Source organism: Crocodylus siamensis, chromosome 3 (genome assembly GCF_052110815.1).
Source record: "Crocodylus siamensis isolate JL-2025a chromosome 3, ASM5211081v1, whole genome shotgun sequence".
NCBI classification, from domain to species: Eukaryota; Metazoa; Chordata; order Crocodylia; family Crocodylidae; genus Crocodylus; species Crocodylus siamensis.
The window spans coordinates 45369572-45394609 of record NC_143397.1 but is presented as its reverse complement, the minus strand read 5'-3'; the positions used below and the strand labels follow the sequence as shown (position 1 = coordinate 45394609).

Genomic DNA, 25038 nt, shown 5'->3' with positions numbered 1-25038 from the left:
CTCCACAATTCAAAAAGGATGTGGAGAAGCTTGAGAGAGTCCAGAGGAGAGCCACGCGCATGATCAGAGGTCAGGAAAACAGATCTTACGATGATAGGCTGAAAGACATGGGACTCTTTAGCCTGGAAAAGTGTAGGCTCAGGGGTGATCTGATGGCCACCTATAAGTTTATCAGGGGTGACCACCAGGATCTGGGGGAACGTTTGTTCACCAGAGCGCCCCAAGGGATGACTAGGTCGAATGGTCACAAACTCCTGCAAGACCGTTTCAGGCTGGACATAAGGAAGAATTTCTTTACTGTCTGAGCCCCCAAGGTCTAGAACAGTCTGCCAGCGGAGGTGGTTCAAGCACCTACATTGAACACCTTCAAGAGGAAATTGGATGCTTATCTTGCTGGGATCCTATAACCCCAGCTGACTTCCTGCCCTTTGGGCAGGGGGCTTGACTCGATCTCCCGAGGTCCCTTCCAGCCCTGATGTCTATGAAATCTATGAAATATATTATTTACTAGAGCTCATAATGACCATGCTTCATCTATAGCAAGGGTAGCACACCTGTGGCACAGGCAGCCCGTGTAGCATGGGACAGATCAGGGAAGAGGCAGGCAGCACAGCACCAGCTAGGGCAGGAAGCAAAAAGCAGAGAAGCAGATTGGGCAGGAGGAGATCAAAGTGGCACTCAGAAAGGGTGCAGGGCTAATTTATGTCATACTGGTCCAAAAAGATTGGCTTCTGCTGATCTATTATAGTATTAAATGCAGTGCCTGTGTTTATTTACTGAGCCTACACAGCTTGCTCACTCTACTTTCTCACTTAGACGTATGCTATTGTATATAATACAGCACAAATTGTTCTCTAGCACACTGTGCCATTGTTTTTATTTTAATTCACAACTGCTGAAAAGTAGTGATTGCCAGCCCTGGAAACTGAATACTTCTGGTCCTCCACAAAAGAAAAACTATGCAGAAACCAACATTGCACTCTTTTATGTAATACTCTTCCAGTATCCTTTAACCCTGATCATCTCTACTCATGAAACCTTAATCTCCATGTTCATTCCATTCTTGGCTTCTGCTAATGCCAAATTTCAGCCCCAAGCTAGAGGGAAATTTTCTGTCTAGAGAGCTCTTGATTTTCTCACTTGTTCATTTTTTTTTCTTCCAGTACTCTACTTTTCCACCCCTGGCTCTGGCAACAGTGTGAGAAAGCTGTTTACTTCTGGCACACTTTTCATCCCCAGTTGCTCTCTTGATCAGCTCTCCCTTCTTCCCCTAATAGGCACAAAACAAGAGTGATAAACTCTCTTTTTCCCTATTTAGCTCCTCATTGTACTACTAATTTCAAGGCACAATATCATGGGAATTGATCAGAGTGACATACCAAAAGCCTTCCTTATGTCAGTCACTCTGATCAATTAAGGATAGGATAAGTAGGATAGAAGCTGTTCCCCTTTTGTGCTCTCTCATGTCTTCCATCTGCTTAATTGGTTTCTTTTTCCTCATCGTACTGTTTATTCCCTACATCCTTAATTGCCTCCTCTCACTCTTCCTTTAGTCTCTACCAAGACTTTCTGAGGGCAACCACTACTTCCCTTATAACAAGTTATACCCCAAACCACTTTCAGAGAAGTCCAGAAGTTGCTCCTACACTTCTCTCTTCAGTGGATGCAGGCCTTTTTATGCAATAAAGAATCTATATGACAGTGATTCTCAACTAGGGTGCCACAGCACTCTGGGGTGGCTCATGTTCCTTTTAAGGGAGCTTCCTAACCATCTTGCATTTATTGGTGCTTTAGGCTTTGGTGTATCTGTTCATCAGTTGTACGCTTGTGTGACATGTTTGTATTTGGTCATGGCTAGATAGAGATCAGCTTTTGTGATCAGGTAAGTCTGCACTTCTTGTGATTGTTTCTTCCAGATATGATATGATTTGAGGAAAGGAAGAAAGCATTAGGTGTTAGCTGTGGATGTTGAGGCCAATTAACTGGGGGGGGTGGAAGTACTATAGCAAGCAGCAAAGCTCGAAAGTTGTACCTCAGAAGGTGGTACGTGGAATATAGATGAGCATGCATCACAGACTGCTATTAATTTGGCTGACAGAAAGGTGTAGGTCTTGTTCTGATGCAGCACTGATATCTGGAAGTGAGAAGAATTATACCCTTCTTCTTGTACTAGCATGGTGTATTCTGCATTTACCTAACAATTCTGCATGCGTGAATAGACACAGCAGTTATACCAATATTAAACTGGTATGAACTGTTCCAGTATATCTGTTACATCTTCCTGTTCCTACACCAATATAAGTGAAACTAAGCCACTCATGAGCAAGTATCTAAGTAACTTACTAGAGGCCCTTGGCTACCTCAACAATCTTCATCTATTCCCATCTGTTTTGTGCCTTTATCCTCCAGTCGTGCACATACAATTTCTGTAGATCTGTGGAGCTAAACCACTGGAACTTTAAACCTGAACAAATCAGGTTTAAAGCTCCAGTAGTTTATGTGCACTTAAGAGACATAAGAATTCATTCAGAACAGCTGATGCATGTTCTCAAGTGGCAGCCCTACTTCTCCTTTTAATATGATTTACATGCAGGCAGGAGTATGCGTTACAGAAATCCAATATGGAGGTGACAAAGACACGGAAAGCTGTGTGCCAGAAAGGGGAGATTACAACCTCTAAAACTAGGTAACTGAGAACTCACTCTAGTAATCAATGTTGCTCGAGACTCCTAAACTAATCAAATTCTCAAGTACAAAGAAAGTTGAGGGGGAAAAAAAGAAAGAAAAAAGGAGACTGCCATACTTCTTCCATGGATATAACCATCGTTAAAAACCAACATTAAAATAAATATATAGCAATATATTAACTGTAGTACATGCTGTAGGATTTAGATTATCCGCTGGAATACCAACTTCCCCCCCCCCACGCTTCACTATTTAGCTAATTGTAAAAATCAAATGTTTAAATCAAAGGTAGAGCAAAGTGTTGTGAAGCTGTCCATGCTACAAGTGTGCACCACATCAGGATAACATGGTGTTCCTAAATGTAGATTATTATAAAAAGCTTTTAATAGAAATAAAATAAGAAAATGGAATTGGAACATGAATTTAGGATTCCAAATGTTTTTCAAAGCAGCAATTCTGCCATAGAAAATGTAACGTCAACCCTCATTTCAATAGGAACTACAATTTACATTCCTATATTACCCTCCAATCAAAACAGAACCCATCCATAACACTGACCAAGGGTATAACATCCCCTAAGGTTTCAAGCAGAATCCTGTATGAAAGAGGTACTAAGTGCTGTGGTAGAGTGTTACATAAGGACTGAAAAGTATTTTAGTACCATATAAAATTAGGGTACAATACCTGTCCAAAGTTAATGTCACAGTTTCATTCATTTCTGGGATATCATCTGCTTTGACAGTAATGTTGATTGTAGTATCACTTTGTCCGGATAAAAAGACAACAGAGCCATTAAAAGGACCTATATCATCATGTGTTACTGCTCTTGGATTGAGGCCAGAAGGTCTTAGACTCCAAAACACAGTTGCCTGACCATCAGTCCCATCTCGATGCAAAGCAATGGAGACCTAGAAAACATTTACCAGCCTGAGACTTCCAAATATTATCTGGACATGAGTATTGTGAAATGGAAGGCTTGATTCTCCTTTCACTTGCATCATTGTGTATCAGGAATAACAGCAATGAAACCAAAGGAGTTCATAGAATCAGAAAATTAAGGTAGGAAAGGACTTCAAGAGGTCATCTATTCCAAACCCCTGCTCAAAGCAGGACCATCCCCAGCCAGATCATTCCAGCCAGAGCTTTGTCAATCTGGGCCTTAAAACCCTCCAAGAATGGAAATTCCACCACCTCTCTATGTAACTTGTTCCAGTGCTTCACCACCCCCCCAATAAGAAAGTTTTTCCTAACATTCAACTTAAACCACCCTTTGCTGCAACTTAAGACTGTTGCTCCTTGTTCTGTTATCTGTCATCACTGAGAACAGTCTAGCTCCATCCCCTTTGGAGACCCCCTTCAGGTAGTTAAAGGCTCTTATGAAATCCCTTCTCAGTCTTCTCTTCCAAACTAAATTAACCCAGTTCCCCCAGCCTCTCCTCACTAGTCACATGCCCCACCCCCAAACTATTTTCATTGCTCTCTGCTGTACTCTCTCCAACTCATAGGTGGCGTGTGGGGGGGGGGCATGTGCCCCGCCCCAAAATTGGCCCTTGCCATCTGGGGAGTGGGGACTACCAGCCGGTGCCCACCCTGAGAAGCACCAGTGACACTTCTGGTTTGCCGCCAGCACTTTCAGAGCTGGTGATTGGCCACTGGGGGACCCCCAGAGCCAGGAGACACCAGTTGCCCACACTCCACCCCCAAGACTGCTTTTTCCAGCTGGCATACTCAGAGATCCACCCCCAGACTTGAACTCACAACCTCTGGCCCCACAGCTCACCACACCTGAGCCACAGAACATGAGTTGTATCAAAGAAAACCTGTGAAAATACAAACTGCATGTATTCATATGCATTCATATTTTTATTTAAGAGTATATGTTTCAATTAATAAAGAGGAGATAAAATAAGCTGTTTACAAATTAATACATCTGACAACTTAGCAGACAACCACAAATATAATGAGCTTCGTGCAATGGAATTGCCAGAGTTCATCTCTTCAAAAAGCAAAATGGGTTTTAAAGGGAATTATCATAATTTTACTTTGGTTATTATAGTACCATCTCATCAACTAATGTGTTGAAAGTAATTAGCAGGTTTTAATTAGCGCTTGAGGGGGGAGGGGGAAACAGTCTGCCAAACAAGCTGCCCAAATTTAGGAACTGTGGAAAGATCTCACTTAAAACAACAAATGAAAGAAAGGGTAAGCATGTGAAATAAAGAAATGTATAGGCTCTACTTAGAACAGAGAGAGAAATGTTAATTCATTTCAAACAGCTTCTTTCAGCCTCATAAAAATCCAAAAATAGTATAACATCTGTATAATACTGTGCCTGACTGGCAAAATGATGCTTCTGCATTGATCGGTCAATTGTGTAACAATCATTTCCATGAACTGACAGTTCATGATCTCTTTCATTTGTGGAAAACATCTTAAAAAGCACGGAGAAGCATACTTTATTATCCTCAAAGTCAACAGAGCAGTGATATAATAAAATGATACACTTTACTTAATAGCAGTGGGAAACAACAGTCCAGCGTTTCCCTCACGTCAAAGTTTGCAGAATAATATCATGGAGGTTATTCTGCAGGGAGAACCCTCAACCTCAGATGTTGTAACTCAGCTTAAAATAAAAGAAACAATACAGCAACCCAGTGTGGTAGTTCTCAGTGCTTTGTGATGACTTTCCACGTTTTCAGCAATTTTAGAACTTGAAGGACTGATTTTGATTGAATAGGAAGGACAGTTTTTAATTAAAGAGTTATTAGATTATCAGATATATAGATAATTTTTTATTTTCCGCACATTTAATTTCAATTTGAAGGGAATAGAATGTTCTACATTATTCTGAGCCTTTAAGGCCTGTCCTTGAAGTAGATGCTTTGATCTCTACAAACAGCATTGGTTTTGAAGTAACAAAACAGAAACTGCAACAAAGGTCTGCTGATTAGAATTTGAGTCCCGGTCAGGAATGGCTCCCTTTCATGAACCTTATAATGAGGGTTAATCTAACCCAGCAGGCAGATCCTGTCTTGACCTTTTAAAGGGATAACTTTTTCTAATGTGGTTTTAAAATGGGCTTTGACAGGGTGGGGATTAAATCTAACCCTGAACAATCAGCTGACACTGCATTTTAGCAGCCAGGATAACAAAGGACTTGGCAGGAAAGCTAGACACTGAGTTAAAGTGGAGTTTCAACCTTAAGTATCCTGACTTAAGTGCTGTTTCAAATTGTTACACTTAATCATCACTAGTCTTTTCCATGTAAGACTACAGTAACCTTGATTTACATGCAAATTAAATTTGTTATCGGGCAGGAACATAATTTAGCTGCTATATTCCTTAAAAAGAAAAATATATTCCCCTTTTGGAGCCAACATATTATCAGTATGTAAAACTTAGGAATGAGGATTAACCAAACCTAGAACCTGAACACAAAGTTTGGGTAAATTTAGCTTCCTAGAAGCTATATATACTGCTTTAGGAAAAGCACTTAGACGATCAAATTATTTTCACGTCCTTGTCATAAATAAATGTTTTTCCAGAATTGTGCACAACTGCTGGGTCTTTCCATTGCTGCAGCAAGGCCCTCTTTTGTATATGTCCTATCAAGGAGTCAGCAAACAAGTCAGTGCTCCACAGTCTGCACTTCACTACACTCGTATATATTTTTTGTCATTAGAGTAGCACCACTGGATCACGTCTGTTTTTGATCTTCCAGTTTACGTACGCAGGCAATTCAGACATTTGCCATGTCGGCCAATCTAGAGCAGCCCTTCTGGGAAGGTCCTCCTGGGGATCCAGGTCCAGTTCAGAACACCTGATTGCACATAATTTTTCCTTCCATAACCTCAGTCATACCCTGTTAGTCATAGTGTCCAACAGCGCAACACTGGTCACAAATAACTCTTTCGCACTTTAAGCTGTTTAGTTACTTCTCTGTGACCACAGACTGGATGCCTGGGGTCTTCCATCTGCCATGATCTTTCATTTTGTCTCGCTACCTTTCTCCTGATATCACATGGTGCAATGCCAGCCAGTAAGTACAGGCTATCCTTTAGTGTTGGTTTTATACATCCTGTTATTTCATGACAGCTGTCATTTAGACCTGGGTCAAGTTTTCTTGGAATGAACCAATCGCTCTCATACTGGACATGCATACTGTGCAACAGAGTAACACAAAGCAATAGCAGTAGTTTGTAATGTGGGGTTCACTCCCCACTTTGAGGTAACCAACTTTCAAAGTATGTTGCTGCAGGCTCTGACTTTCTCATTCATCTTTTCGACATGTACTTTGAAGGTAAGTGTTCAGTCCAGGGTAACCCCCAAGTTCACAAGACTTGGGTAATTAGTCAGTGGGATTTTTTCCCAGGTGATGTGTTTAACTTGCACCTAGTTTTTTTACTTACACCATAGAGAAGCCATGACCTGCATCTTGGCTGGGTTAGCACAAAGCTGATTCTCACTGTAGTAAATCTGAAAGTTTGCTTAATTCACATGCCTGTCTGTTCTCGGCAATGGCAAAGTCCTTCTCTTATGAAGTGATACATAGATCATCAACGTACATGAAGCTCCTCCTATTACTCTGTATGGGTTGGTCATTGGTATACATGTTTAAAAGGATCAGTGCTAGCATGCTACCCTGTGGGAGACTGTTTCATCATCATCTCCAATGGCTGTTTCTTGTACTGTTCTATGTAAAAACATCTATTTTCCACAAGAGATTGGATGAGCTGCACTAGGTGATAGTTGTGTGTCATATCGTAGACTTTGGCAAGCAGGTTTCAGTGGTTGACTGTCATATGCCACTGATAAGTCTACAAACACAGCACCTATTATCAACCCTTTCTCAAATACATCTTCTATATGCTAGGTGATATTTAGTATGTTTAGACAATCAAATTAAACAGGATGCAAGGAGGAGAAATTTAACCCAGCCTCCTCAATTCAGTATTCCTGTGTGGACCTAACTTTTTCTACTTTTAGGGTCCAGGACTCTGTACATGAAATCTCCAAAATCAAAAATGACTTCCTTTGACTATATATATTTGGCTATAAATGACTAACTCGTCTGTCTTTTTCTATGGCTACCACTGGTCAAATTTATTCTGGAACAACACCACTGAAGTCTTAGAAGACTGGACCCACATCTTTACCTGTAAGAATTCTTGTTGCTGTTCTTTTTTGTTTGTTTAAATTGCCCTTTTTAAAACATGCATAACATTTTGGGATCAGGTGCAACAAATAAATATTTTTGGAAGAAATAGTTCTTTCAAGAGGCTACAATGAATAAAAAGGAGTAAGTTTTTGGGGTTTTTTTCAAACACATTTCCAATATTAAATCAACAATATTAATACAGTTTACTTACCACTGTAGCAGGAACATCTTCTGGCTCAAAAAGAATGACTGGAAGATTGCTAGTAAAGCCAATTTCCCCATTTGCAATGTCAGGAGTTATCCTTAGGGAAATATTTTGAACTTCTCCTAATCTAGGACTTACAGATGGAATTGGAGGAATGATGTTCACTAGCTCGACTCTTTCCAGCTACAAAAAAAAAATATATATTAAAAGACAAGACATCTTAGCATCAAATATAAGCAACAGTACTACCTGGCAAATTTTGCAGTGTTCAGGCAAACAGGAGGAACAATTCCTCTTGGTAAACAAGATGGTAAACTCCCAAGCTTCTACTTTTTAAAAAAATAAAAGTTAAATTTTCAGATACGGAATTTAACTTGCTGTTAAATTCATGTGCAAATTATTTTTGCATGTTGTAGAAATTGTGCAGAAAAAAGTCATCCAAATCCATTTGTATAAGCAGAAATGTATGAAAATTGAACATTTCTGTTGAAAAATAGTACTTTACTGGATTTTCTCTTATTCTGCTCTCCAGTGTCTCATTAAATACATCCAGTTAATGGGAAAATGACAATGGCTGCTATTCTCTTTTCAATTTTTCTACTGTCTTCTCTATTATCTATGGATTTGGAAAGAGTAAAAGCAAAGCAATTGTGATAAGCCCTTAACTGGCATTCAATATTTGTAAATATCTGTGTTTGCTACAAGTTTTCCAGACAACCAAACAAAGACTTCTAAATTTTGTCTGAAAAATTATCCAAACTGAAATGGTCCATCTGAAAGATCATGCTGGGGGGTTGACAGTAGCTTTACTAAGAGAATAGATTATGGATATGAATAGGATAATTTAGATAAGGATGATCCTGCCTCAGGCAGTGAATTGGACTAGATGAACCAAACCTACTTCTCTATGATTTTTATCAAATTTTACAAGTAAAAGCAGTTCCAGACAATGAGACAAACTTAAAGGATATGTTCTTCTAGAGCCTAATCACCTAGACCTGATGGAGGTGTTCAACCTCCAGCCTGCCTGCCATATCTAGCCTACAGAGTTCCTCAAGGGTCCAGAAATTTAGCAGCAGGGGAGCAGTGGCAGCATTAATTGCCACTTTCTTGTTGTCACATTTCCAGGCCAGGATAATGTGGCCCTGTGCACCCGATCATGCTGGGATCAGGCTGGTGCATGGCCGGATCTGGGCTAGCCAGATCTAGGTATGAGAGGTCGGGCCAGCATGCTGGATCACTCCTATAAGCCAACCCCATGCACTGACCCCACATGCAATCTGACCCACAGACCAACTCCATGCCACCCATCTGGCCTGTGGGGCCAGAAGTTTGAGTGCTACTGACCCAGACCTATTGAATGACAATAAAGACTTGAGCCAAGATAGAATAAAAACACTGTGCCAGATCCAGGGTTATGTAGACAATAGAATACTGAAACATAGGCGCCTTGCAGCAGGCAGACAATACAATTTAACCATATTTAGGCACTTAAACACTCTATACAAAGAATGGGGAGATGTAAGCCTTTCCAAAGAGTGAACCTAAAACCTCAGAGGTTCCATAGGTGAGCAATAATAAAGAGTAACCAGAGCTGTATATGAACTCCCACCCATCTCAGGAGCTTAGATGTCCGATTCAGGAGGAATAGGACTTTGTTAGTTGCTTTGTTCACTTGTGACCATGAATAAATGAAACCATAAATTGCAGTAGTAGTATCTACCTTTTCCCTAATAGTCTAGTAGTTAGGCTATTTATCTAGGAAGCAGAAAAATCTGACTTCTGAGCCTTTATAAGCCTGATGGAACTCTAACGAAAAATCTCCTACTTCCCAGGAGTGTCCGAACCACCAGGCTATACAAGTTAAAGTCCTCCATCTCTCCTGTTGAAGCTGGACCACTGAACTTCCAAGGCTAGGGACAGACATTACACATAAACCAGTTTAAGTGATCAAAAACTGATTTAAACCTGTAACGAACAGATGTTCAGTGCACATAAACCAGTTTGAAAATGGCTGAAACTGGTTTGAGATAAACCTGGTTGAATGTAGTATCACGCTTAAATGATTTCGCTCAAACCAGTTTATGCAGCATCTGTCCCAGACCACTTGTTCGTTTAAGATAAACCAGACACCCCCAGCATCATTGATGCTTTGCAACTCTGGGCAGGGCTCTACTCTAGCCCAGCAGGGCTGGCCCCACCCCTCCGCTCCCTGGCTGCAGCTCCAGCAGAAACTGCAGGTACAGTGGCATCTGCCTGGCTTCCTCCTGCTCACCACTCCCCACCACCCCCCGCTCCACTCTGCTCCTTGCTCAAGCAGGAATTCTTTCCTCCCCTCTGCCTTACAGAGATACCTCTCAGCATTAGCTAGCATACTACATGCTAACTATGGTACATGCTGTGAGAGACAGGACAAAGGCAGACAGAACAGTGTGGACAGACTTTCAACAGGTAGCTGGTAATGTCCCTCCATTCCTTCCTTGGAAAAAGTTGTATAAGAAGAGCTTGTAGTAATGAGAGAAACTTTTGTTTTATTTGATGGGTAGATAAATGCGAATGACTCCCTGTGTAACTCCCTGCTGTGCAACTAAATCAGGGGTGGGCAAAATACAGTCCACAGGCCAAATCCAACCCACCAGGCCATCCAATCCAGCCTGCAGGGCCCTAAAAGAAGTTGAAACTAATATTTATCTGCCCCAGCTCTCTGTCAAAGATGACAGCAGCCAGAGGCAGTAGGACCCAGGGGAAGCCCCGGCAGGCTCCTGCAATAGCAGGGCCTGCCTGGCCCTGCCCCATAGCCAGACCATGGGGCTGTCCCCTCCTCCCCCTGCCCTGGACCATGGGGCTGTTTGCACCTCCCTGCCCCAAGTGGGAAATTCCCTGCCCCTGAACTAAATGCTCTGTTATCAACAATGGGGGATGAGAGGAACCCATCCCTAATCAGAGCAGCCTGCCCAGGCCTGGCCACGCCCTGTCTCAGCTCAGCAGTTTGCAAGGGAAGGGAGGGCTGCCCTAGTGTCCCCAGCTTCTAGCCTGAGCCACTGCAGGGAGGTGCCTGCAATTTTTCAGTCCAGAGGGGATGTCTTAGCAGTTACAAACTGGTTCAGCCTCGCCAGGTTAAACTAACCTGCAAAGATTGAATCAATTCAAGGTCAGGCTTTCCCTAGCCCTAAAGAATAAGAATGATTGGTCCAGAAGGAGAACAAGCAAGGAGGAGCATGCCTCTGTAGCCTAGTTGTTTCAGCATACAGACAGTGAATCCTGAGTTCTTGTCCCTATATCCAGGACACAATTTATTTTACAATGAGGTCATCTGCTTTAAAATGGAAATAACCACAGCAGAAGGAACCAGAAAACAAGCGAGTACTGTAACTAGCAAGCTACGACTCAGGTTCCCTCTTTCTTTCTTTTGGGTCTCATGGCTCATGTGCTCTTGGCTGTCCAGTAGCATAATTTCAATAGAATGGGTGAAGGACAGACCCCCCCCCACCCCCCGCCTCCTCCTCGTCTGCCTAATCTATTTTAAAACCTGGTGGTTAGGGGAATCACCTAGGAAACAGGAGATGTGGCCTACAACCCTTTCAAGTGAAGGATGGTCTAGAATCCATGGACTTTTTTATTTTTATTTTTTTACTTCTAGTGAGTTCTGTAACCATGACACAGTTATGTAAAAGGTAGGAAATACTACTACCCTTCTATTGGGAAAAAACAAGGCATTGCCATTAATGTTTCTGAGTTGAGTTCAGCTATGTCAATTAGAATGGTGTGTGATCAGAAACACCCCACGTTGGTACCTAGGGAACTCTGCAGTTCAAAATGGAGGAAATATCATCTGAACTTTGACTATACTTAAAAGCCACAAAACTCAGCAGGGTCCTATCTGGATTATTCTGTGGAACTTAAACCCTAAACTCCACCTAAGTCTCATATAAGTGCTCTTGGGACCACTGTGGTAAATATGTACCTTAGTAAAATTCATGAGTGGGTTACTGTTCTACCAATACTAGGTATTAAAGTCTTATTTCAGTGGTTTAAAGAGGCAAAAAGCTATTAAAATAACTAAAAACATAACAATTTATACCATCCAAGATTTTTAGTTGGAAAGCATGATCAAAAACTCTATTTACTGAGAAATCTGCAGCTAAAATATGTTCCTTTTTCCAAAGAGCTGCATCCACTTATGTATTCATTTAAAATCCAAACAAGAACTGAAACATTTTTGTTTTAGGATTTTTTCTTTTTTGGAAGGGAGGTTAATCATAGAAAATTAGGGTTGGAAGAGACCTCAAGAGGTCATCTAGTCCAATCCCCTACCCAAAGCAGGACTATGCCAAACTACATCATCACAGCCAAGCCTTTGTCTAGCGGAGTCTTAAAAACCTCCAAGACTGGAAATTCCACCACCTTTTGGAGTAACCTGTTCTGGTGTTTTCATAGTTGCATAGTTTCTAGGGTCGGAAGGGACCCGAGTAGATCATCTAGTCCGACCCCCTGCCGTGGCAGGAAAGAATACTGGGGTCAAACAACCCCAGCAAGATGTTCATCCAACCTCCTCTTAAAAACCTCCAGGGTAGGAGCCAGCACCATTTCTCTTGGAAGTTGGTTCCAGATCCTAGCCGCCCTGACTGTGAAGTAGCGCCTCCTGATATCTAGCCTAAACCTGCCCTCTGCCAGCTTGTGACTGTTATTCCTGGTCACTCCTGGCAGTGCATGGGGGAATAGTGACTCCCCCAATGCCTGCTGATCCCCCCTGACTAGTTTATAACAGGCCACTAGATCCCCCCTCAGCCTTCTCTTCTGAAGGCTGAACAGGTTCAGGTCCCGCAGCCTCTCCTCATAGGGCCTGCCCTGCTGTCCCCTGATCATGCAAGTGGCCCTCCTCTGGACCCTCTCCATGTTGTCCACATCCCTCTTGAAGTGCGGCACCCAGAACTGGATGCAGTACTCCAACTGCGGCCTGACCAGTGCCACATAGAGGGGGAGGATCACCTCCTTGGACCTGCTTGAGATGCATCTGTGGATGCATGACAAGGTACAGTTGGCCTTCCTGACTGCCTCCCCACACTGCCAGCCCATGTTCATCTTGGAGTCAATGATGACTCCCAGATCCTTTTCCACCTCCGTGCTGACAAGAGGGGAGTTCCCCAACCTGTAGGTATGGTGCCAGTTGTTCCTCCCCAGGTGCATCACCTTGCACTTGTGAATAGGATAGGATTCAACACAGACATCTGCCCACCCTTGTAACCTGTCTAGGTCTGATTGTAGCCTGATGCTTCCTTCTAGTGTGTCCACTTCCCCCCACATCTTAGTGTCATCAGCAAATTTGAACAAGGTGCTTTTTACCCCCTCATCCAAATCGCTGATGAAGATGTTGAACCCCACTGCCCACGTCCTTCCAGGTTGAGAAGGACCCATCCATTACCACCCTCTGGGTGCGGCCCTCCAGCCAGTTGGTGACCCATTTGACTGTGTGGGTGTCGACACCACAGTCCCCCAGTTTCTTAATGAGAACGGGGTGAGAGACAGTGTCGAAAGCCTTCCGGAAGTCCAGGAAGACTATGTCCACTGCTACCCCTGCATCTAATGATCTGGTAATCTGATCATAGAAGGCCACCAGGTTGGTCTGACAGGACCTGCCACTGATGAACCCGTGTTGGTTGCCCCTAAGCATGCAGTCCCCTGCTGGCCCCTCATGGATGTGTGCCAGCATAATTTTCTCAAACAGCTTGCCTAGGATCTAACTGGCCTATAGTTTCCTGGGTCCTCCTTCCTCCCTTTTCTGAAGATGGGAACCACGTTGGCCCTCTTCCAGTCCTCCGGCACCACACCAGTGCACCACGAGTGCTCATAAAGCCGTGCCAGGGGTCCTGCAATGACCTCGGCCAATTCCTTACGAACTCTGTCAGAACCAAAATCTATGAGAAGTGCTGGCTAACACTGAGTTAAGCATAACATGTATAGGCATATCAATGGAAAAACCCCGAAAGAGCAGTACACATGCCTGGAACACACCCCATGCTTGACCTCTATGTAAATTTGAAGTGAGGAAATCTGAACTGACACCATGCACATGCCCAGTCTTGTTCCAGCATGATGCAAGTTAGCTAGAATCTTCCACAAGGGAAGCCGTGTGATTGGCCACTTGAAACATATTTAAGGCTAGGGAGTTTCCACCCACAGCGGAGACCAGACCAGACCTGAGCGGAGACTGACACAACAGAGACCGCCTCAGGAGAGTCACAGGGCCCTGGTTCGCCTGAACCCAGAGCTCCACTGGTCTCCCTGCCACCGTCAAGTCCTGGCGTACCCCTTCCTAAAAACGCTCTTCTTCGTCTTGGTTATTCAGTTACTCGATTGATTGCTCGTCCGTTCCAGTTACTCGTTTCACGTCTTCGATCCGATTACTCGTTTTACATTCCCGTTAACTTGTTCCACGTCTTCGATTACCTCGTTTGTCTACGTTCCAGTTAACTTGTTTCCGTCACCGTTATCTATAGGCCTCATTCATCATTCCGCGTTTCTCGTTCTCGATTGATTGTAACCAAGCTGAACTGACCTACGCTACAATACCATCAGTGGCGTAAGTAAGACAACAATAAAAAGTTACCTTTCGAAACCGCACGCGTCCCGCCCGCTCTGACTCCTCGCCGCTAATCCCACCTGTTTGATCCGTACTCGGCCCCACCGTGACACCGGAGCTCTCGGCTCCGACATGGCATCACGAACAGGATCAATGGGAGGCTTGGAGTCAGAGTTGATCCATCACTGCCCATGGCGCAACGGAAGCCGTCCAACCAATGATCCGGAGGACTTGTGGGCACACATCGTGTACCATCAGGCCGCCAACCCGGCCGCTTCCACCGTGAACAGGTATCTGTCCCTCCGGGGCCTTAGCAGAAAAGAATGGGCCATTCGGTTCAATGCCAGCACTTTCAGCTGTGTGATGCGGGACTCCAGGGCCGTCTATCACCCAAGGGAGGAAACTGGGTCTGTATCCCTTGCCCGTGTGAAACATTTGGGCGCGGCATGCTCCAGCCCAGCGCAGGAGTTTGCTCGGTGTGTGCGATACATGAAGGAGGGAGGTGAGGACACCCCGCCGGACAGATTCAACTGTCCCAGCCTCACATCGGGATCAAGGTAGCATGAGCTGTTAGCTCAGCTCCGGGAGAATCTAGAGTCCAACGGGCGAAAGGCCGCAAAATGGACCGGCCCCAAGTGGAAGAAGGGAAAAATGTTAAATGTATTATTTCGGGAATACGTTGTGGTACTGAGGGAAAATGCCAATTTACAAGTGCAGTTAGAGGCTGCAACCCGAGCAGCCGCTGCGAGTGCAGCCGCACCGCCATTCAAAGATGGCGCAGGCAGAGAGGAGAGCAAGTGAGGCGGGAAACCCCGTGCAAAAAAGCACGCTAACGTCAACTCCTCCCACTTGGAGCCCGCCTCCTGCCGTAGCACCGCCTAAGATGTCACCGCTGCCGTACGCACAGTGCCACCTAAAGGAAGCAGAAATGAAAGGAAACACCCAAAGTGAAAGTAACACAGGAATGGCCATAAAAGAGAATGCGAGCACACCAACACAAGATACATCTTCGGAACAACCACCGTGCCCTGATTTAACAACAGCATTTCTCATCTCAGTGCGAAAGCGGGTAACTGGCCCTCAAGGCCAAGGAACTCAAGTCACTATTACCACGAGAACCTGCACTCGTGCGGAGATGAATGATTTAAAAAAGGAAACAGGAATAAAGCCAGATGAAACACCGATTGTATGGCTAGGAAAATTAATTGCTGAAGCAGGGAATGAGACCCTCGACCAGGATGAAGCCATGCAACTCTTAAGAAACACCGCATGGAGTAAAGGCAAAGTAGCGGACCCAGTTCCAGTATTAGCCAACAATCACTGGCCTATTCCACTACCGGCCCTAGTGGTCGAAGCATTACAAAGGAAAGTGCATACATGGCAAGAGGGAGCATCGAACCATGCAAATGCAAGCACACTAGTTTACGCAATTCTAGGCTCTTCATATGCTTCGTGGAACCCAGCTCAGCAGGCACTGAACATAACACCAGCTCAGGCACAAGGAGCCTGGCCACATCGGTTCGCTACGAATCCTGGAAACGTACCCTGTTTACTGGAAGCAGTGGAAGCAGCAACCGAAGTGTATGGTGGAAACCAAAATCTGACCGCTAGGTTACTGATTAATCCATCAGTGAACAGCCCTGTAGCACACGTGTTGGGCCAATTAAGTAAACTTCAGGGAGCTATGAGGACCAAAACTCAGAAGACAGCGCTTCCCGTCATTAATGATGAATCGAACATCCCATCAGCATACCCGACCGAGTACACACCGACTCGTCCTTGATGGGTAAACCAACGACCTCAACCTCAGGACTACCAACAACCTCAAGCCCACGACTCGCCACCATTGCATACACGTGATTCACCACCATTACGTACCCCAACAGAAAGAGCAATGTTTGGGTTTTTACTCAACAAGTCCAGCTTGACGAAGGCCCAACTGAGATAGCTTGGAGACGAGGCACAAAGAGCTTTAGCCTGTGCATTAGGATTTGATGAAAACAATAGCAAGCCAAAAAACAAGTAGCCGCCATTGGCACAGCGACCAGCGGCGTTAAACATACTGATCTCGATCCTCGTCACCATGAGCTTAACTCCCAGATTTCCGACCTGGAGTTGGAGAACAGAAACCTTCGTAGCGTCGTTGCAGATCTCCAACACGCATCTTCAAGTTAGAAAAATCGCTTGAGCCAAGATATAAAAGCCAAAACGACTTCCCAGCTGCTGTAAAGAATACGCCACTACACACCATCAGTCGGCCAAAAAAGTTTGAGAGCAAAAGTTGTCCGTGTGTTGTTTTTCAGGTTGCGACGATTCGAAGTGTGTAACAGTCGGCTGCCAGCTGAGAGAAGGTGATTCCTGTGTCACAATCCACCCGAAGCGACAGGAGACGCTGCCCGCCCTCGAGGGAGAACAACAACAGACCTGAGGGAGTACCGAGATGACCCCAACTGAAGATCCAGTGACTTTAGTTTTGTATTATATGTTAGTTACGTTTCTGTCTACCCCACAGTCTGCTGAACCAGTTGCCGAGCCCGGCCGTTCACCCAACACAGTCTTATGTTTGCTATCGATTTGGGCCAATGCCATGGGAGACAGTGAGGCAAAAGATGGTTTAACCACCTGTCTCCCACTCCCCCTGTCCATTGAGGACCCAGTCCTCACCCCATATATATCACCGTTCAATGTTTCAGACTGGTTCTCCCAAGTCTCAAAGGGCCCGAAGATCTCCATTAGTGTTACCATCAGCGGAGGTCCTGCTTTTATTAATTTCTCTTGGCCCCGTAATTTTACCCTCACAGATCTCTCCACCTACCCCCCCCCGCGAGGGTTGTTTTGAGAGGGGAACCCCCTATGTTTACTCGGCTATATCCTGGGGGATACACCCTCAAGGCAACGACTGGTCTCGGCCCGATATGTCACTCACGTGGGACCCTCATTCCATCACTCCGCCTTGGCACCTCGCCCTCATGCCCGGAGATGAGAAAAGCTGTATCCATACTTAATTTATCCCCTTTTATCAAACCCGCTCCCCTCGTTCAGTGGAACGCCTCTATGGCCGTGGATCTGACTCGACCAGGTCCCCTGGGGAATGACTCCTGGTTTGGATTTTATTACCCCACTTTACAGGCAGTATTGTTAAACGCTGCTTGCCATGGCATCAAACTTCCTGTTAGGCAGTCCGGCCCACCTGAACAAGCAAGGCACGCATTCCCTTTCCCAGGCCTATGCTCGGACTTAAGTACACCTGCGCCATTTGGTCTCGTTTGGGCATGTTCAGATGGGCGACTATCTGATGGGCAAAACACAGATGGACCCAATTGTTTTTTGTAGTTCCCTTAAAACAGGACACTTAATCAAAAAAAAATTTGTGACTAAACTCACTGAATAATTAAGTTATAAAATTGACTGAATTAATTTGTTATTGTTATTCAGTCACCCATATTTCACTTTCCATTAAATTGTCTTAAATCTTCAGCAACTCCACAGGGACCAGAAACATTACCCTAGATTCACACCAGTTGCAAAAAGAGCAGAATCTGAACAAGTAGAAGAATATACTGAATTTGACATCTTGTCTCAGTCTATTTCAGTCATGTAACTGGTCCAATAAAAATGATCACTCACAAGAAGCCTCACCCCCAACTAGTAAAAACACCTATTTAGTTACCTAATCAAGAGGCAATTTGGGTTACGTTGGTTCCCCCTTCATCAACTCATTGCTTGGATTATTTCACTAGGTAAGTGACCTATTCTTAATACACCTGGTTTTTTAAAAATCCATCAAATATTTTCTTTGTTACAAATATGAAATAATCAGTAAACAAAGAAAGAATCTGGAAAGGCAGATAGAAACACACCTGATCCTCCAAATAGTCTTCCTGTCAAAACCAAAAAGCAACTGGATGTTTTTTACAAACTTTTCTGCAGCCAGCCCAGGTAAGTAAAGATTTCTGTGGTTAGTGCAATGGGAAACTACAGACCTGAATTTTATAATTAACTGAGTCTTTTTTGTAGAGATGTAGAATTCTTTTTAGGAGTATTTTTGAGTCCTTCATCAGGTCCCTACTGTGCACATGTGTATCATGATGGCAACAGTCAGCCCTGATTAGAGGCCTCATATGATTTTAAATCGTATCTATTTTGAACAAAATTAAATAGTATAGTCAGGTGAAGATACACCATTGATTTGTATAACTGAAGCATAACATTTCTGTGTTGTTTAATTTCTTATATGTTATCCTGCTGCTCTATTTTCCATATTTCCTACAATGCATCCAAGTATTCTGTTGTGGGCTGCCAAAATCTTTGTTGTATAAAGTTGCAATTGATATTCCAAACTCAATAATTTGTACTATATTCAACCCCTCCTCAACATCTTTTCAACTTTTGCCAACAAAAATACTTGTGCCATGGATTCATGCAGTATAAAACATTTCAAAGAAAGAAATACCACGTGCCCAACATTCTCCCCCACCTGCCTCAGAAAACAGCCACTACATCTCCACTTTTATTATTGAAATATATTATTTCTACAGATGTTACTGGGAGAAGACAAGAACATGGGACAAATGAATAAATACTAAGTTTACTTTATCTTACATGGTATCCCTGTTGACAGTTAAGTCATCATGTCTTTTATATTTGGGTATCTAAAACATTTGTGCTTGACCTGGCTGATTCACTCAGAGTCACTTAGTTCTCTAGGATCCTTTGAATTTGGAATAGCCCATTAGTCTTCTTGTACATGCCAAAAGTTGTATCTTAGGCTACAGTAGGTTATTTAATTGGGTATGTCACTGAAGAATTTTCAGCTCACTTTCCTGATTCTCCTAACCATTCTTTAGCTTCATTCAAGCCTAATTTCCTTCTCCTCCATCCCCCTCCCGAGTCTTAAATCGCTTGTCTATTGTGTACAGTACGAGCTCTTGTAATCTTCTCATTCTAACTAGGCTCCCTGAGTTTATAGCTCATTCTCAACTTGAAGGGATTGCATTAGTAAGAAATAGGGCTTTTTTCCAAATGAGCTTTTAAAAGAATTGTCCATGATGAGAGGTCCCTCTGGCTTTATTTATCCAAACACAAAGATCCTTATGGGTCATGAAGAAAGTACAAGTCTACTGGTTGAGATCTAGGCTTTGAAATGCTGTACAGAGCTCATGGGACTACTGAAAACCATTAATTCTGCAATGACTACTATGCATTAGTTTTTTTCAACACCCCACACTTGTTTAAATAATAAACACAAAGAAGTTTTTAAATGTTATCCGTAGTAGATCTGTTTTACATCTAAAGCAAATACAGAAAATGGATCTAGTTTAAGGCTCAATGCAGGAAAATCCAGTCCTTCAAAGTTTAAATGCAAAGAACTTTAACTAGCACATTGGCTATGACAGCCATCAGCAGAACAGCAGGTTAGAAAACTACAATGGAAAATAATCCTTCAAAATGTTCTATGAAAAAAATTAATATTTTGGCAAAACATTTTTAATGAAGCTGGAAAAAAAAAAAAGAAACCTTTTAAAAATTATATCTGAAAATCCAAAAGACATTTGCTGCAAATTCCAAAAAAGCTATTTGGTGCCCTATACGACTTTTTGTTTAGGTTCTTTATGCTCCCATTATCTTCTATAAGCCAAGTCTACTCCAACTAGACTATACCAAAGAAGCTAAAGAAAAAAGGCAAGATTGTAGCCCATTTGGGAACGATTAGAATTCAGCCCTTAGTACCTCATGCAACATATCTGAATGTGGCTTAGATTGTCTACTTAGAGTCTGACTTATGACCCAAAAGAGATCTCTTGTAAGAGCGTAGAGTAGCAGCATGTTCAGACGTTCAGTGTCCCAGGTGAAAATCTCCTGAGGAGTTATTTAACCCTGGTTGTTCCCAGGTTATTTTTCTCCTAAAAAAACATTTTTACCCTAAGACAAAAGAATCTGAACATATGTACACTCATGGTTTCTCCTGGGAGAGCAGCAATTCTCCAAGAAGAAAATGAATGTCTGTACAAGGCCTAGAACTTGAACTGAAGCCCACTGAAGTCACTGAGCTTTTCATTTAAATTCAATAGGCTTTAGATCAGACCCTAAAATCAATGAATGAAAATGTAGGATCATCATAATCTTTTTTTTAAATCACTGTTATGCTAATTTACTAGCACAGATATAAAATCTACTCAATTATTCTTTATCACGGGGACAATGATGATGATAAAAATAAGTATATAGAACTCACTTGTTAGAAAGCATTACACCACTGGAGTGAAGATGGAAATTTAAATTATGCAAAAGTAAACTTATTCTTTGCTAAATGGTTAAGACATTCATTCAGTTATACCATAGGGTTTGCAAGAAAAAGATCTTTGGTAATAAAATAACTACTTAAACACAAGGTTCAGCATGATATCTTTTGAATATACCTCTTCAGATCTATGATTTCCTTCATATATTTTCTGTACAGCTTCAGTAATCCTTATTCTATATTAACACTGAAACTTGACATCGTTGAAAAGCAGTAGGTAATTTCTTTTTCTTTCTGCTATTTTTAAAATAAATAAAATACCTTTACGAGGAAATGTGCCCCATTTTGAAGAAATGCATCATTTCTTATTGGTAGATTTAAGATGTCCTGGGTTTTACTTTCTGGAAAGATGAGGAAGCTTCTTCCAGAAATATTTAGGATGCCATCTTTTGCTCGCTCAGGAACCACAGCTCCAGCAGGAATGTACAGTGCTGTATAAATCAACTTCACAACCCCAATTGTGCCTCTTTGCCTTGCAAAGCTTAAGGACAAAAAACGCCCTGTTGGGTTGCTCTCAATCCTCTGGTTCTCCAAAGGATAAAATGTTATTACACCATACACATCATCACTGTCCTGAATGTAAAACAAAAGCTTCAAGAACAGAAAAATATCCTTATTACTGTATACCCCACCATTAGTATGTACCATATTACTCGTGTTATCTATTAGTTGTTGCAATTGTTACCATGCATTCCAACCAACCACCCTCACCAGATTTTTTTCTGAATTTTGTACTAATGGAAGAAGCCAGACCAGTGATGTACCATAGGTCTCCAGCACCTGAGGCTCAATGTTTGCATTTGCACCCATCCTCCCCACACCCCTCGGTCTGTCTCATAACCATACTTGAAGTCACATTGCACAAAAAGAACTCTGAAGGGCATAGCCGGCACCACCCCCGAGGACAGCACCTGGGGGCCATGGCCCCTTCCCACACCCCATCAGTCCACCACTGAGCCAGACTGACAGCCCCAAAGACTGAAGTCATCTTTGTACAGAGTAGGTACAACACTGGCAGTACAAACATCCCCACAGTGCCTCATCAATGAATGTCAACCTTGGCCATGTGAATAATTGATTTTATGGTTTGGCAGCTACACTGAACACTTAAGGGGAAAAAAAAATCTGGTGCACAATAAATTGGCATTATTTTTTTCCTTCAGTTTCACTCACAGAAATGAAAACTTGAAAAAAAAAAAACAAAAAACAACAGTTTGACAGAAAACTTTGTTTCAGGCACTTACAAGAAAAGCAAAGTAAGGGAAGGGTTTAAGGGGCCTAGCTACTAGCCACAATTGAACTAATTCCACCTCTCAACCTGATTAGTTGCTAAAGCACAGAGAACAGCAGGAACAGTCTTCAGAGAAATACTGGCAATTCAAGCTTCAGAAGCCTGAAGTTGTTCTTGATTTTGGCTGCTTTTAGGTTCAGTCTCTAAGCCTCTGTCCCCATCCCTTTAAACACTGTCTCCGGTTCTTATCCTGGATCCTCTCCCCATCTTGTCTCTAGTCTGCTCAAGCCTCAGCTATGTTCCTAGATCCTGTTCTGTTCCAACTACCTATCCCCAGGATCCTAATATTCAGCACTGTATTAACTATGATTGTGGGATTTCAGACCTTGACTTGGTCCCTGCCTTTGACACTCTAGTTTTTGACACAACACACTGATCTTGGATCCTCCTCGGGCTAATATGGTTGCTCCAATCACTGATCCTCAAGACTCTGCTCTAGTCACTGCAAAGGGCTAGATTCACACAGCTTCTGACTTTGTTAGTCCCTTTTTATTAAATAGCTCAAAGACTGGCTTGCTCACCCAGGATGAGGGGGAGACAGGTACAGTGCTCTCCCTCTCACTGAGGACTCCTCTCAGTCCCTCCTTTTGGAGCTACTTTGCTTTGGATAAAATGCTTAAAATAGTAATTTAATCCAGAAAAAAAGTGAGAAAACTCCTACATGGTAGTTACGGCATTCATCTGAGAGGTTGGGCATGTGGGTTCCAAGCCCAGCTCCGGTGAATTTTTAAATGTAGCAGAACACTACTATCAATAGGACAGTCTGAGAACTCCCACATCTGGGTTGGTGTTTGTTCACTACCCTAATCTCAGATGGGCCCTCTGAGTATTAATTTAATGTAAATATATACTAAGAATGTCCATCCTTGATTTGAGTTTAAGTGAAAATATCTTTTAACCCTTCTAATTTAACATCCTTACTAAATCAGAATATGTTTCTGACCCTCTTTGAAGAAAAAACCCAAAAGACAGACTTACCTCTGATGGTTCACTCACTTCTGCACCCCCCTTTATTGTATGAGCTAGAATTCTCAGCAGATAGGCCTCTGCCTCTTCTGGGATATCGTCATTAATGATGTTCATGGGAAGTGTTGCCAGCATCTGTCCCTGGGCAAAATGCAGCTCCCCAGATGCTGGAGTGAGGTCTGCAGTCACAGGTGAAGGATCACTGCTATTACGAACTATAATCCAGCTAACTGAAACATTTCCATGTGTCCCACCATTTCTTACAACCGTGATTCCTTCAAACCTAAGTTTAAAAACAGAAGTTAACACATCTTTGTTATTTGTCCTCTCAGAATGTTGCTGACTTGCACTGTATTGCATTCTAAGGACCTGACTGAGATTTTGCTTAACTGATTTTATACTAACGCAAATTTGTTTTATTTTTACTTAGGTATTTTTACTTAGCATTGATTTAAAATGGTACAAATGCCAATCAAATGCAGGTCCTAAAGTTTGGTCTGACTGAATGTTTGGAAATTGCCACTACAACATATGTTAAGTTTTTTCTAAAACATAAAAAGCATCTGCTCATGAATCATAGCTGGCAAAGCCTTAGCTGCTTTTATGTTGTGAAAAAGATAGAGGGAGGAAAAAAAACCCAAAAATAAACTCTTGATGTTCAGTTTACATTTCTTTAGTGAAATCAGTTAATGCAGTAGTGATCAACCTTCTGGCTCCCATGAGTGGTACAGGGCCAGATCTTGCAGGCAGCATCAGTTTATGAGCTGGACCAAGCATGGAGTGGGTGCATGGGGTCAATTTATGGGTACAATCCCAAGCCTGACCCTGCACACCAGATCCAGGTTTGGTCTGAGCCCACATGTCAGATATGGCCACAAAGCAACCCTACACACTGGTTTGATCCAGAGCATGGGGCCACATCATCCAGCCTGCAGGGCTTCTCACAGGTCCAGAAATTTGATGGCAGAAGAGTAATGATAATATTAATTACCGCAGCTCTAGAGGTTGAGCACCAGAATTAGTTTGATTTACACAAATTTAAATCAATTTCTTCTCAATAAGCACAATTAGATGTAAATTCTTAATTCATTCAAAACTACCACTTTTTCTTCAGTACCAAAACTTAAAACATCAATATTTCTGAAGCGGGAACGATTGCCTTGGTGTTCATGAAGTACATTCAGTCTTTAAAAAAATATGCTAATTTCTATTAACATTTATTCAGCGGTGGATCCAGGTAGGTGTAGTGGTAAAACTGCATCATCTTTGACATGTGCTCGACCCAGTCTTTAAAATTAACTGCCTTGGAGGGGCAGCGGCATATCTATTCAGGCAGTACTGAGACAGTCAGTTGACTTCACGACTCATCATTATCGCCTTGATTCTTGCTAATCACGCACTAGTCCCCAAGTGTCAACTACCTTCTATCCTTTTTGAAGGTCTTGATGTCTCATTATTCAAAGCATTCTTTCTTCTGTAATTTTGCTGTCTATTAGCCATTCCTGGTAATGTCCCTCTTCCATTTCACAGCCCTGCAGACTGTTTTTTGCTTTAGCTACAAACCTTAACTCAGGTGGGGTAATATTAACTCAAGTGTAGAAATGATTTACAATGAAATATTGGAAGTACAGTCAAGATGTTCATGAAGACTAGATTTTGTTTTAAGAATCTGAATAAGAGATGTACATTTAATTATAGTGGCTACAGAACTAATGAGACAATATCTTTTTCTATTTTTCCCTTAGTTTGCTGTGCTTTGTTAGAGTTCATCTATAATGGAGGAAATAAATGCATATTCCAATAGTTATATCTGTTTTTACTTTATCTTAAACTGAGTAATACAGTGATGGAC

At 42.6% G+C, this 25038-nt stretch overlaps 1 protein-coding gene across 1 annotated transcript in view; it reads right to left on the bottom strand.

Moving 5' to 3' along the window:
* The window catches only part of ADGRV1 (adhesion G protein-coupled receptor V1), a 479769-nt gene that overhangs the window by 415523 nt on the left and 39208 nt on the right, over positions 1–25038 (bottom strand). The window contains exons 8-11 of the mRNA XM_090037635.1: positions 23199–23469; positions 21191–21520; positions 8055–8231; positions 3370–3593 (exon numbers count right to left, since the gene is read on the bottom strand). Of these exons, the coding sequence (XP_089893761.1) occupies positions 3370–3593; positions 8055–8231; positions 21191–21520; positions 23199–23469 (1002 nt within the window). The remainder of the gene's footprint in view (positions 1–3369; positions 3594–8054; positions 8232–21190; positions 21521–23198; positions 23470–25038) is intronic.